The sequence below is a fragment of the Xiphophorus maculatus genome, unplaced genomic scaffold (genome assembly GCF_002775205.1).
Source record: "Xiphophorus maculatus strain JP 163 A unplaced genomic scaffold, X_maculatus-5.0-male Unplaced_Scaffold_82, whole genome shotgun sequence".
Taxonomy (NCBI): Eukaryota; Metazoa; Chordata; class Actinopteri; order Cyprinodontiformes; family Poeciliidae; genus Xiphophorus; species Xiphophorus maculatus.
The window spans coordinates 34,648-49,858 of NW_019369752.1; the positions used below are offsets into that span (position 1 = coordinate 34,648).

Genomic DNA, 15,211 nt, shown 5'->3' on the forward strand with positions numbered 1-15,211 from the left:
TTCAGGTCGAGTTCCGCTTCCTTATTTGGCTCTCATGTTGGCCGACAGGTGACTTCATTTCTGTGTAGCGGAACTAAACCTGCAGACAAGATCAGAAACATTGGATACAATATGATAATGGAATAATTCTGCAGAACATTTATTTCAGGGATGTCCAGTTTGTCAAAATTCAACAACTCAGCTTTTAGTCACAAATAAATCTTCTTAAAATATTTATTCATTTCGGTAGGAGACAAAGCATTTCTCTTTAATGAACATTGTTTAGCAATAAATTCCCGAAATGCTTGAAAATTTGATCTATTTAAACAACAGAAACTGCTTACATTTTGTCCTTCTCTACAAATATTGGATTTCATTGCTTTATTAAAATATTGTCTATTTAGAATATTATAAAAGAGATAAAAATAGAAAAATCTGTAGAAATAAATGTGGCCCTTGAATGCTTTCAATTTGACATGTTAAAGAAGATGTTTGTCTTTAACAGGAGGCGACCTGGAGATGATCTTCATGCACATGGAAACGTTTCAGGTCATCAAACTGTTTAAATGGACTTTAATAAAAAAATGATACAATGAAGATAAAATGCAGTGTTTAAATTAAATGAAGCTTTTTGTTATTAAGGAGGAAATCAGTTCAAACACACGACTGTGGAACAGAGATTGTCTAATAATTTGGTTATTGGTCCTGGTTCTAACTGGGCCGTCTCACTGGTTCTAACTGGGTCCAGGCTGGTTGATCAGCAGCAACTGCAGCTGCGTGTTTGCAGACCTGCTCTGAGTGTCTGACTGCACCATGCTGGGGTTCTGGCCCACTTTGCTCTGCAGAACTATTGTTATTCAGCCACATTTGGGGTTTTCCTGTTTTGAACCGCCTGTAGACTCAATACATGCCAGACTTTGACTAGACCACAAGTCTGAGAAAGTCTTCTTCCTGTTTTTCTGTCAGTCGGAGCTGGACTTGCTGGTGTGTTTTAAATTTATTCTGATTTAATAAAACAAAACATGAATTATCAGGTTGATTTTAATGAATCAATGAAAGTTTCTTCTCTTAGACATAGTTTGTATAGAAAAAAAACAAATAATGTATTTTTTATACTTTTGTCACAATAGACATGATAATAGATGGACATTTAAAAAATGTTTTACATGTGACATTTGCTGCTTGCAGAATTGGACCAGCAAACACTTCAATACAGTTTGCAGATTAAAAACTTGAAGATCTTCAAGGTCATGCAGCAGATGGTTGTGTCAGTACGAGACGTTACAGCTGAGATAAACCACAATGTTGCTGTTTTGAGACCATTTTCAAGGAATATAATAGAAACAATCACATAATAATGCAAGAACACGTTCTCAGAGATCAATAAACTTTAAATTCTAATCAACATTTACCACTGGAACTGGAAGACATTTTAAATATCCTCAATAAACAAACAAAACAACAGAAACAACAAATAAAATGGATCCTGAAACCTGTGAACGAAACACAGTCAACTTCAGAAAAAAGAAACTAGTTGAGACCAAAACAGCACAAAGACTTTTATCATCCAGACTTTGGTAGAAAGAGAAAAACAATAAATCATGCAAATGGAAATTATTGATCTAATTTTAATTCATCACGTGATTAATTGATTTATTGTTTATTGTGGCAGGTCTAGCAAATGTAGATTATATGGACATAACCATATATCCTGCTATTTTTCAGTTTTTCACACATCTCCTCTCATCCTCATCATTTCTTTGAAGACTAAACCATTAATTTTATCTTAGAGAAAGAGGAACTCATGAAAGGGGAACTGGAGAGACGCTCCGCAATAAAGTCTGACTGCGGTTCTTTCAGTTCGTGAGTCCAGACGCTTCATCAGCAGAACTCAATCAACGGTTTATTAGACAGTTTCAGCAAATAGATAATAAACACTAACTAGAAAATTCCTGAAGAAATTTAACCGGGGTCTGCCAAAGTGTGCCAGTCGGTTTGGACCCAGGGTTCTGATGCTAGAAATTAGCATCAATGCTAAAGAAAGCTGCAATGTAATCAATAGCATGAGAAGATTGACAAGAATGTTTACCAACATGGACTTGCAACATGGTGCAAGTCCATGCAACATGGACTTGCACCATGTGCTTATGCATTGTTATGGCCCCAACGAAGGAAAACCAGACGTTAGAGGGTTGAAAATGAAATATCTCGGTACAAACAGATCTGTGTTATGAAGTAACGGCTGTGAGTTGGAAGTAAAACGCTGCAGTTTAACACAAAGTCCAAACTTCTGACCAAATTCTTTAACATGTATTTCTTTGAATCGTGACAAAATGTAATCCTCTCATGAGAAAACGTGTGTGTGCATAACTCAGAGGAAAATAATTAGCTTAGCACTGCAGTTCAGTTTGAGAAGGCCTGCGGACCGTCTGGTTCTGGAGTCGCCTTGCAGACGCAGCACTGTGTTTCCTCACAGAGGATCCAGTTTATTTGTGTCGCACATTTCAACAACAAGGCAGTTCAACGTGATTTATGTCCTAAAAACACAAAAATACAAGAGACACCACACAGTTTAACACAAATTGAGAAATCTGGCAAACATGACATTTTATGGAGCGTCAACGTGAAACATGTTGGTAAATGTTTCATTCAGCTCCTTCAGACTAGCCGGCAGCGATCCTGCAGCTGTTGCTCTTTCAGCAGCTGCCTTTTTAGAGAATCAATACTCCAGTTTTGTCGCAATAAATCAGATTAAATGTAAATATAATCAATTTCAGCAGTGTTGTAAACACAGTGCAGTCATATTTGTTTCAACACCCAAGTTCTGCAGGATAAATAAATCCTGGGAATGTTCTGCGTGTTTCCGACTCGTCTCGTTCTGCTTCCCGTAAGGAGAAGCGGTGCTGGTCCGGCAGCCTGTTGTCGCTTTTCTATTTTCTGCCCTCTGTGTTTCTGCAGCTGCTGCTTGTCACTCACGGAGTTTCCTGCGTGAAGGTCGGCGGGCAGAGCGGGTTCTGGTCCAGTCAGGCGGTCCGCCATGGAGCTGCAGCGAGCTGCGCTGGTCGCCCTGCTGCTGCTGACGCTCTTCTCCTCAGGTCAGTTCATCTCCAGCTGCGATCTGCTTTCTATCAAAGATTTATTTCTGCTTCAGTTCCAAAATGGCTCAGTGTTGCTTCTAAAGAAATGAAAACTTTTCACTGGAAAAACACAAAATCTTACCGAGTTATAAGAGAAACAATCTGCCAATGGAACTAGAACGTTTTTAAAATCAATATTAAGGAAATATTGACTTACAACAAGCTATGTGTTGCTGAAAAGTTACTTGTAATTTAGTTTTGTTTTATTTCAGCTGTAATAAGAAATTTGCACCAGAAACTAAACCAAAAATACTTAGTAAGATTTTGTGTTTTTGCAGTGTTCTGCACATTTCCACCCAAACATTTTCTTCTGTTAAAAAAACTAAGAGAAAACAAAAGTTTCACATTTTAAGGAGCTTTTATTTATAAACTTAATAGGATATTAGCAGAAAAAATTGGCCACAAAAATAAGCAAAAATATTTTTGCTTTTTCATAGAAAAAAAAATCTATTAGTTTTCAGATGTTTTCAATAAAACTGAAACGTAAACAGCAGAAAAACTGATGAAAACTAAATGTTCCTAAACTGAAATACCAGCAAATGATCACAAAACCAGAACCAACCGGAACCAGCAGAACAAACAGAACCAACCGGAACCAGCAGAACAAACAGAACCAACCGGAACCAGCAGAACAAACAGAACCAACCGGAACCAGCAGGAACCATCAGAACCAACCAGGAATGAACAGAATAAAATACTAAAATACCAGCAAATGATGATGTTTGTTGTAACTGAGGAGGAAAGAATATCCAAAAAATCCCTGAACTAAGAGTAAAACGACTTTGATATATTTTACTGAAGTAAAAAGAAAAAAGTTTCATCCAAGAAAATACTCAGGAGGAAAAAAGTATTTGATAAAAAGTACTGAAGTACTGAAGTACTGAAGTACTGAAGTACTGATCAGATTATTAATCATTTAAAATGTACAGATTACATCATCAGACGGAGCAAAACATGAAGTTCAGTGGAAATGTTGGTATTTTTGGTTCTGTTGATACCGGTCGGTTCCTGCTGGTTCTGTTAGTTCCTGCTGGTTCCATTCGATTTTGTTGGTTCTGTTCATTCCTGGTTGGTTCTGCTGGTTCCGGTTGGTTCAGTTAGTTCCTGCTGGTTCCATTTGATTTTGTTGGTTCTGTTCATTCCTGGTTGGTTCTGATGGTTCTACTGGTTCCGGTCAGTTTGGTTTGGTTTTGTTGGTTCTGTTCTTTCCTGGTTGGTTCTGTTGGGTCCGGTGGTTCCAGTTGGTTCTGTTTGGTTTTGTTGGTTCCGTTCATTCCTGGTTGGTTCTGGTTGGTTCTGCTGGTTCTGTTAGTTCTGCTGGTTCCAGTCGGTTCTGTTTGGTTTTGTTGGTTCTGTTCATTCCTGGCTGGTTCTGTTAGGTCTGGTGGTTCCGGTCGGTTCTGCTGGTATTGATCCCTGCTGTCTCAGCTTTGGCCTCCAGCCGCTGAAACCGGACCCGTTTCCCTCCTGCTGTGACGGACCGACGCTCCAAACGGTTCCTTTATGTTTTAACCAAAAGTCCAGCAGACAGAAACACACTGCAGGTTTTATTAAAGTTTTATAAGCTTTTATAATGTTTAAATATTAAATGATTAACAATTCGACCCGTTACTCGGTCCAGTAAACTTTTTACCAAATACTTTTGACTTTTACTTGAGTAAAAACATGTTGAAGTATCTTTACTGTAACCAGAGCACAGCTGCTAGTTCTCCTCTGGTTAGGATGATTTGTTGATCATTAGTCGCCAAGCAGCATCACAGTGCAGAACTCTTTCAATATTTCTCCTTTCTGTTAGTGAAGGTCATTAAGGTCAAAGGTTCATGAATAACTTTTAAAAAGAAATAAAGTCTTAAGAGTTTCCCTCAAGTGTTTCTGCACAGTTAGCTTTATGATGCTAACGTTTTCGCCTTGAATCTGTTTCTGTGTCAGAGTGTTTGTGCCGCAACGAGGAGGAGCGTCTGATCAACCACCTGTTCGTGGAGAAAGGATACAACAAGGAGCTGCGACCCGTGAAGAAGCAGCAGGAGGTGGTGGACGTTTACCTGGCGCTGACGCTCTCCAACCTCATCTCTCTGGTAGAAAACCTGCCACTTCCTGGATTCTTTAGGCAAAAATCACATTTATCTGAAAGTCGATGAATCCTGATGAACCAGTTATTGATTCAGATTTGGTTCATCGTTTACTGGAGCATGCAGACTTTATAAATGGCTGAGAAAATAACACCCTCAGGGCAGCAATTAAGCCAAAGCTGTACAATATATATATATACAATTAGCCTTTTAAATTAAAATGCCTTTATCTGTAAGGTTTTACCCAGAATCCCTCAAGCAGCAGATTTATCTTCACCTGGTTCAGATTCAAACTCATTTTCATTTTCAGCCGTAATAAGATCATGAATATCTTTGTGGGCCAGGAAGATAAAGTGATAAAACCATTAACAAACTGTTCACCTATCAATAAATAGCTACATTCTTAAAAACACATATCAGGATTTAAAGATTGTTTTTCTGATTCTTTTTTGCAATTAAAATCACAGATTCAAAAATATTTGCTAGGAATTTTACATTGTTTGTGTTGATGTATAAATATAACTTCTTGTTACTCGGCGTGTCGATCATGTCTGATGTCCAATAAGGCCGAGGCAGAAGGTGGTAAAAGTAAGAAACACTGCCACCTGCAGGCAGGAGGTAGCAGTCACTTAAATCCAAAGGTTTTGACCATTTTCCAGAAAATTTGCAATAAATTCCAAGTTATGAATTAGTGTAAAAAATGCAGAGATCTGTTCATTTTTTGTGAAAAACTGGAGAGTCTAGAGGGCCACATAAAAAACTGCTGAGGGCCAGATTTGGCCCCCGCGCCTTGAGTTTGACACATAATGGCACTAAAGGAATTCTGTTATTGCAAAAAGAAATTGAATTATTTGTTTATTTAAATCTTTTAATGCATTTTTAATACTGGATAAAAAAGTTTAAGCGGTTAAACAAAAAATGTGTAAAACAGGCTGATTTTTTTAATCCGATTAATCAATTAATCATCAAAATAATCAATTACTAAAGGAACCATTAGTTGCAGCCCTATCTGAAAAGTGTGGCATGCATCTGTTCTCTCCCTCCTACAGCTGCAGCATGATGCTGCCACTACCGTGTTTCTTATATGATGTAGTTTTTGTCTCTTCCTCTCTAGAAAGAAGTAGACGAGACGCTGCTGACCAACGTGTGGATCGATCACGTACGTCAGAATGTTTTTTTATTTTTTAATTGAACCAAACCTCCGCTCTGATCTGCGTTTCTCTGACGCAGACATGGACCGACTACCGGCTGTCGTGGAACGCCAGCGAGTTCGACGGCATCGAGATGCTGCGCCTGCCGCCCAGCATGGTGTGGCTGCCGGAGATCGTCCTGGAAAACAAGTAAAACTTTATTTATACAAATCAGGTCAAATAAACCCATTAAACAAAGTTTTGTTGTTTGAAGATTGTTAATAATTTGAATTGTTAATAATAATTAATTATAATAATAATAATTGTTATTTTTTCCCCCAACGCACTCTCAGAGTGACGTCAGCACAAGCAGGGCGGCCATTTTGTTTGACAAACTAGTTTTACTATAGAATATTAGTATAGATGAACATTATTTTTGTCAAGTTTCTAGTTCACTTGAGTTTAGACAAGTAAAATTTTATTTTATTTTTCATTTTATACCCTGAAGGTTAATTATTGTCAAGATGTTCTGTATGTTTCATAAGTGCCAAAACTCGTTGAATAAATAAATAGTACATATTTTTAATAGTGCGTGTTGTGGGACGGAGTATGAGTAGTTTATCTGATGGCAGTGATGTCATCGTGACGTCATCGTTCCCTGTGTTTAGTAACGACGCCCAGTTCCAGGTTGCCTACTACAGCAACGTCCTGGTGGATCCGTCTGGTCTCTGCTACTGGCTGCCTCCCGCCATCTTCCGCTCCTCCTGCTCCATCAACGTCAACTACTTCCCCTTCGACTGGCAGAACTGCACGCTCAAGTTCACGTAGGTGGCCATGAAACGGCGCCTCCTGCAGGTCGGGAGGGGTAAACGCTCTGTGTGTTTCTGCAGCTCCCTGACCTACAACGCCAAAGAGATCAAGATGCTGCTGAAGAAAGACGGGAACGAAACTCACACGCACACCGTGGAGTGGATCATCATCGACCCGGCCAGCTTCACAGGCAACTGTTTTATCCTTTCAACCCAAACTTTCTGCCCTGACCGTCAAAATTTTAGACTCAACCGTAAACGCAGGCCAAACCCCCCCAACCCAAATCAGGCCCGATATTTATTGTAGATCCAAAACTTGAAAGTGATTTTTACGACGGTGTTTCAAGGCTTTCACAGAAAGAAGAAAAGAAAATTTCCACCAAAAACTCAGAAATTTTGTGATTAATCTCAGAAATCTTCCAGAAAAAAATTCAAAAGAAAATTTTCTACACTTTTTGTAGAAAATTTCAAAGGTTTTTGGCATAAATTTATTACGTACAACTGCTTTAATTCTGCATGTTGTATTAAAATAAATGTTTCTAGTTTTCAGTTTGTTTTGGTCTCTATTGAATACATTTATTTTCTGTTATAAGAACAGGATCTGGGCGACTTTGTTTCAAAGCATCTGCTACATTTAGCCAAGTTTAAGAAAGAGTAAGAGCGGATTTGGTTGCTACAAAGTCGACTTTTCAGTAAAAGTTTCTGGATAAACTTGGTTTGGCTCTTTGGTAAAACTTGGTAATGAAAACATGAACATATTGAGTGGCAGAGGAAGGATCTGTGATAACGCTCCTTAGTGCACTGAGGATGCAACAGTTTGTCTCTGAAGAAACTCACATTCTAGAACACAAATTTCTCTGCTAAACATTTGAAAATCTTATCTGACACAAAAACCAAAATATCTTCCCATTTACATCCAGAGCTTTTTCTTTAACCTGATATCGGTTAAATTAGAAATATTCTGTCACAGAGAAAGGCAAACAAAGTCATATTTTTGCTTTTAAACGATCAAAATGTAATTAAAATCCTTAGATTCATTAAAATGGAGATTAGATTGAGAATAATGTGTAAATTAGGAGCTGATGACGTAAAGTTTGTGCCTGCAGAAAACGGCGAGTGGGAGATCATCCACCGGCCGGCCAAGAGAAACAGCTACAAGCACATTCCCATGGAGAGCAACAAGCACCAGGACATCACCTTCTACCTGGTCATCAAACGCAAGCCGCTCTTCTACATCGTCAACATCATCATCCCCTGTGTGCTCATCTCCTTCCTGGCCTCGCTGGTCTACTACCTGCCTGCCGACAGTCAGTACTGAACCGCAGCTGCTTTACAAACTCTGAAGGTCACTCAGAGGTCACTCAGAGGTCACTCAGAGGAAAGACTCTTCTGCAAAGCTGGAAGATTTGCAGAAGATCTGTTGTTAGTAGCTAGATTAAACTTTATTCTGAAGGTCTGTACGTAGACGGACATGACTTCCTGTCAGGAACAGGAAGTGTTGACTGTCATGGAGCTTCAGTCAATAAAAAAATTACATTTTAATGCAAAGTTGCTTTAAAACCTGCATTAAAAGCATCAACTTTGCATTATTTGGTAAATAATAATACTTTTAATACAAAGTTGACACATTAATGGATTTTAATGGAAGTTTTGAATTAAATGTCTTTATTTGCTGAATAAAGCAACACTGATACTTTTTAAATGGAAGTTTTCACTTAACATTGCATTAAAATAAGATTATTTACCATATAAAGCAAAGTCGATAGTTTTAATGGATTTTAATTTAACTTTTAATTCATTTTGCATGAAAATATTATTATAATTGACACTTTTGATGCACCTTTAATGCAAGTTTTAATACAACTTTGAAATTAAATGTCATTATTTACCAAATAAAGCAAAGTTGACACTTTTAATGAGTTTTAAATTCACTTTTAATGCAACTTTGCATCAAAATATTATTATAGTTGACACTTAGTGGATTTTAAGGCAACTTTCAACACAACTTTGCATTAAAATGTCATTATTTACTGAATGCCGTCCATGAAAACAGCTGGAAACATTCATGACGTCTCCTTCATGTGTTAACAGGATTATGCTAGTCTTCATTTAAACCCCTTCGTGATAAAGTGTTAGGACTTGTCAAACTTGTAAACGGTTTTGGTTTCATCTGGTTAAACTCAGAGCTGCAGATCTGAAGTTTAGTGTTTTGGTGTTTAGGTGAGGATGAAGTTTTGTGATTTTTCTTCAGGTGGGGAGAAGATGACGCTGTCCATCTCCGTCCTGCTGGCTCAGTCTGTCTTCCTGCTGCTGATTTCCCAGCGGCTGCCGGAGACGTCCATGTCCGTCCCCCTCATAGTCAAGTAGGAAAAAAGTCATTTTATTTTTCAATACCTACAAGAACAAACACTTTAGAGTTCCTGATTGTCCTTAAATAATTTTTAAAAAACATATTTTTAACTTACTTTCAGTCCAGGACTTCCTAAGCTTTCAGGATGAGCTGAAAGTGTTTTTGTTTATTTAAAATCATTTAAATAAAAGTTGTAACAAAGATTAAATTGGACCTAGAAATAAATTTGTATTTCACTGCAAAAACACAAAATTTTACCAAGTATTTTTGGTTTAGATTTTACTGCAAAAAATGACTGAAACTAACTTAAAAGTAACTTTTCAGCAAGATGTAGAGGTTTGTTTTAAGTCATTAGTAATAATTAAGTCTTTAATAATAATGAAATTCACTAGCAGGTTATTTCTCTTCTGCATCACAAACCTGGAAGAAACTGAAAATCAGCCGAAACACTGATCTCCTTTAAATCAAGGCTGAAAAACTGGCTGAGTTACTTTAGAACCGTAAAAAATGAAACATTAACCAACATATTTAATGAGTGTTGATGGTTTTGATCAAACATTACATCAATATGTAACATTTCTTTCTTAATTAGTGACTGAATGATGTTTTTATGGATTTTAAAAATGTTTTTAATGAAGTAAAGCTCTTTGAACTGCCTTGTTGATGGATAACAAAACATTTTCCATCTTATAAGTGAAATAATTTAGCAGTGGAACTATAACTTTTGTTTTTTTATCAATATTAAGGAAATATTTACTTAAAACAAACTTGTATATGTTGCTGAAAAGTCAACTGTAAGTCAGTTTTGTTTTATTTCAGCTGTTCTGATATTTGCAGTAGAAACGAGACAGAAATACTTGGTAAGGCTGAACGTTTGATGGAGCAGCTTTTATACGTTTACTGATGTTCTTCTGTGTTTCAGCCTTTACTTTTCTCAGTTTTGCTGTTTTTCCTCAGATATTTGATGTTCATCATGGTTCTCGTTACCATCGTCGTGTTGAACTGTGTCGTCGTTCTCAACCTGCACTTCAGGACGCCCAGCACACACGTCATGTCTGAATGGACCAAGAAGGTGAAGAGCGGAAAAATCACAACATTTAATAGATTTGATGGTTCTCATTTCACACACACTGACGGACAAACTGGAGCTGAATGCAGGAAAGAGAAAAAGAAAGAACAGAATAGAGAAGTTCACCAGAGAAAAGTAGTCGGAGAATAAATGGAGGACAAGAAGTCAGGAAACCAAAAACTAAATCAATAAAGTTCATTTGATTTAATGAAAAAACTAAACTCCTAGTTCTGCTGGTTGATTATTTAACGTATAAAATGTCTTGTTGTCTATCAGTTTATTTGTGTTTCAGCTTTAATTGGTAAAAACACAAAAATAAAACGTCATAAAAACATCAGAGTCAGAAACAAACATTACATTTTGATGATTGTCGTCATCAAAATCATCAATAAATGTTGATAAATGTTTCATTTATTACGGTTCTAAAGTAACTCAACCAGTTTTTCAGCCTTGATTTAAAGGAGATCAGTGTTTCGGCTGATTTTCAGTTTCTTCCAGGTTTGTGATGCATAAGTGAAATAATCTGCTAGTGGATTTCATTATTATTAAAGAATTATTGACTTAAAACAAACCTCTATATCTTGCTGAAAAGTTACTTTTAAACTAAGTTATTTTCACTAAAAATGATTTTGTGTTTTTGCAGTGTACAGCTTGTTTGACCTGCATAACCATGACAACCTGCACATTTATTTAAGCTTCATTACATATTTTAAAAATATATGATTATTTTTGTGCTACAATAATCCTAAAAGTTTAGGATGAACAAACTGGACCGGAGTTTGTTCCAGATTTATGGTGCATAGAAGCTGAATGCGTCTCCATGTTTGGTTCTGGTTCTTTAAGTCCAGTGATTAGAAACTAACTGCAGGATTTTAAAGTCTCTTCATTTGGATTCTAACATTAAATGAATATTAATCAACTTTTTGCCCAGTTTTTCCTGGAGCGGTTGCCCCGGATCCTCCACATGGCCCAGCCAGCGGACGACGAGCCGGCGTGGGACGGAGCGTTGCCACGGCGATCCAGCTCGGTGGGATACATCGCTGCAGCCGAGGAATATTACAGCATCAAGTCCCGCAGCGAGCTGATGTTTGAGAGGCAGTCAGAGAGACACGGACTGTCCAAACGGCCCACGCCGGCCTCAGGTACGTCCAGACAGAACCAGACAGAACCGAACAGAACCAGGCAGAACCGGGAGGTGGGTCAGCAGGGGCACTGACAGGCTGTGTGTGTTCAGTGTTGAAGCCGGTGGAAAGCGACGGAGCGATGGATCAGCTGTACGGGGAGATGAAGCCGGCGGTGGACGGAGCGAACTACATCGTCCAACACATGAGAGACAAGAACGACTACAACGAGGTGAGAGGAGACGAACACCAGGAGACAGAAACCAAATCAGCAAAACTCCAACATCTTTATTCAACTGGAAGTTACCAAACAGCTGAGTAAACTAGAGTTTTAGCATTTATCTGGAAAAATGATTAAAATAAAATTTTCAAAGTTATGAAAAATACTAAAAATGAGTTTAGCTGCAGCAGAAGTTTAATTTCTTTTAATTTCAGTTTAATTATGTTTCTTTCTCCTGCTGCTGCTGCAGGAGCTGATGTGATCTAGGATCATAGATCTATGCCCGCCGCAGCAGTAGAGTCTAGATCCAGATGTTCTGTGTTCGCAGGAGAAGGACAACTGGAGCGGCATCGCCCGAACGGTGGACCGGCTCTGCCTCTTCCTCATCACCCCGGTGATGACCTTCGGCACCGTCATCATCTTCCTCATGGGGATCTGTAACCACCCCCCCCGCCTGCCCTTCCAGGGAGACCCGCACGACTACAGCGAGGACAACCTGCGCCTGCTGGAGTAGAACCGGAACCGGCAGCCCGGTTCCGGTTCTACTCATTTATCCACTTCATGTTTGAATCGTCTGAGTTTTCTGAGGTTGAAGTGAATATTTTGGTTCTGGTTTTCTTTACTTTGTGTCTCCAAAACATCAGTTTGATTTAAATTACCTAGAAGTATTGCACAGCGAGACAAGTTTTATTTTTTAATGAATGCCATCATTTACTTCTGCATTCACCAAACATAACAATATAAATGTCATTTTATTATTTATTTAAAAAATTATTTTAGAAAATTGAGAATTATTTTTTTGGCTGCCAAAAAATGGCTTCTGATAAAATTGTATGATTTTTTCTGAATTTTCATTTTGCCAGCTTTAATAAATGAACTTTATTTTATGTTTTCAATAAAAAAAACAAAAACTTCAAAAGTCTTCAAAAAATGGCAACTGATCAAAAAACGTGATGCTGATTTTCTCTGTTTGCTTTAAAAATGACATGAAAAATTAAATGAAAAACAAAAATGTAATTATCACCAAAAATACTTAATATGACTTCAGATGTTCTTCAATTTCTTTCAACACAGATTCATAAATGTGACGGTTCAGGGAATCAGATGGTTATTAATAATAATCATTCACAATAAAACCACAGGGGAATAAAATTACTGCATGTTTGTTGCTTTAAGTGTCTAATATTCTAATTTATCCTTTATTTTGTAAAGAGCAATAAAACCAAATAAAAACATGAAGCCATTGTTTATTTTCTTGTTTTTTATTTTCTAAACTGATTTTTATTCAATTGCTTTGATTGGTTATTAATAATAATCAGAATACTTCCACAGAAAAATAAAACTACTGGATATTTTTGCTTTTAAATGCATAATAAAGTTAATTGGAGCCTGTAATATAATTTTGTAGATCAATAAAAACAGATTGAAACATTTTTAATGGATTTTTCTTTTATTGTTCTGATTGAAAAGTTAGAATTATAAGTTTTTAAGGTTTTTTTTTATATTAAGGCTGAGAAAAGAAAACATTTTCACATAAAACGAGAATTGAAGGTCCAACAGTTTCAGGCCTAAATTAGTTAGTTAGTTAGTTAGTTAGTTAGTTAGTTAGTTAGTTAAACGGCTAAAGCGTCTAATTCCACATCTTAAAGCAGAATAACTGTAGTGATATATTCATGTATGAGTTCAGCTTCTTATTTACTACAAAGAAAAGACTATAAATCAGGAGGAAACAGCGCCATCTGCCGTGGACGCCATGTCATATCAGATTAATTATTCCGGACTTTTCTGGCTGTATTTAATTCCACATATGAAAACAATATTCTGTTTTATCCAGATGTTTGGAAGTTTAATGATTATAAAAAAGAAGCCATCTTGTTCTAAAGGAACTAAAAAAAAGAAAGAAAAAATACCAAAGACCTTCTCTATTGTCCCATTTAACGAGTATTAATGAACATTTCCATCTACAGGCATATTAGCTTGATGTTAAAAAGTCATACAAAATGTGAAATGTATCAAACAGCCATACAATCCTTTAAAACCGACAGACAACTTCTGGTTTGGCAACATTTGAGCAGCTGGTGTTATTCTCAGGAAACGTCAGCAAACAAAATGAGTAAAAATATATTTTGTAAAACTACAAAAGCTCATGAAGAACATGGAACATATTTCTGTTCACATCTAGAAAAAGATTAAGGCTGAACAAATGTTCATATACAAACGTTATCGTTAATAATGTTCCTACGTGACATCATAGTTTAACACCACAAAGGTTTAGTTTCATGGTAACATTGAGTTAGTGCAATTCAATTTCCTGAGGGAGTCTTCCCAAAGGATCAATACAGTACAAGTCTAAGTCTGAGCCTAAGAAAACCTTTAGAAAAGCTGGAGAAACACAAAGTGACCTTTATCTAAGGTCACTGTAGATAGAAGAAAAAACGTTTCTGCCAAAAAACTCAGAAGTTTTAAATCTAAAGTCACTTTTAATTATGAAAAAATAATAATAAAGAAGATTAGAGCCACTGGACAAAAAAAAAATACATTTTTTTTTACAGTGGCACTAATCCTCTTTTTATATTTTTTTATTTTTGTGATCAATTGTAATTTTGTCCAAATACAAAGTTGTTATTTGAAAAATACATCAGTAGTATGGTTCTTTATGGGTTATCTGATGTCACAATATTTTTTTTCCTTGCAAGAGTCGTCTACAGTAGAAGGAGGGACCGGGTCGGTTCTCATGCTTTTTTGTCTGTCGGCCATATTGTATTTAACAAAAATAATTTCTTGCATTTGCAGCTGATGGCCAGTAGTTGATGGTATATTTTATGATGCATTAGTGTCCACTTCAGTGGTCTGTGTGTATTTATAACATAAAAATCCACAGGAAGCCCAAGAAAATGGCTTTTAGAAAGCTGTCCACTGTAGTGACCACCATGCATGAAAGGGTTAATTTGAAGGTTTAGTATTTGGTCCAGAATCCGGACTGATGATCCTGTAAGTGGGATGTTCTTGTCTTTTCTACATAACTGAAATACTTTGTGGATCTTATTGTAATTTAGTCAAAATTATGAGCTTTAATAAAAATCCTGGTGACCTTTGGGTCAGGGAAACGTTTTCTTGTGTTGCTCATTTTTTAGTTGCAGCTCTCTTGTTTAAGGCGGTTTAGTTCAGTTTAACGAAGCAGTTCTGCAGAGAAGCTTCTTCTTGGTGGAGGTCGTGATGTTCAGTCTGCAGATGGAGACACTTTGCTTTTAAACTGCGGCGTGAGCCTTTCAGAGTAAAACACAACAAGATGTTTCAGGTTAGAGCAGCAGAAATATCCCGACACGT

The 15,211-nt window shown here is 37.0% G+C and overlaps 1 protein-coding gene across 1 annotated transcript; it reads left to right on the forward strand.

Annotated features, from left to right (window-relative positions):
* The first annotated feature begins 2,003 nt into the window (after positions 1–2,003).
* Positions 2,004–13,116, forward strand: LOC111607822 (acetylcholine receptor subunit delta-like). The gene is made up of 12 exons (XM_023330027.1): positions 2,004–3,074; positions 5,046–5,191; positions 6,300–6,344; positions 6,416–6,525; positions 6,984–7,139; positions 7,206–7,315; positions 8,231–8,431; positions 9,376–9,487; positions 10,432–10,546; positions 11,475–11,685; positions 11,778–11,896; positions 12,213–13,116. The coding sequence occupies exons 1-12, from the start codon at positions 3,017–3,019 to the stop codon at positions 12,396–12,398; spliced, it is 1,569 nt and encodes a 522-aa protein (XP_023185795.1). The 5' UTR covers positions 2,004–3,016; the 3' UTR covers positions 12,399–13,116.
* Positions 13,117–15,211: the final 2,095 nt, after the last annotated feature.

Bases quoted from the DNA above. Each gene is read 5' to 3' on its own strand.
- LOC111607822 (XM_023330027.1), top strand. From the start codon at position 3,017: ATGGAGCTGCAGCGAGCTGCGCTGGTCGCCCTGCTGCTGCTGACGCTC. The intron at 6,345-6,415 runs GTACGTCAGAAT...TCTCTGACGCAG, and splicing joins CCAACGTGTGGATCGATCAC to ACATGGACCGACTACCGGCT. The intron at 11,686-11,777 runs GTACGTCCAGAC...GTGTGTGTTCAG, and splicing joins ACGGCCCACGCCGGCCTCAG to TGTTGAAGCCGGTGGAAAGC.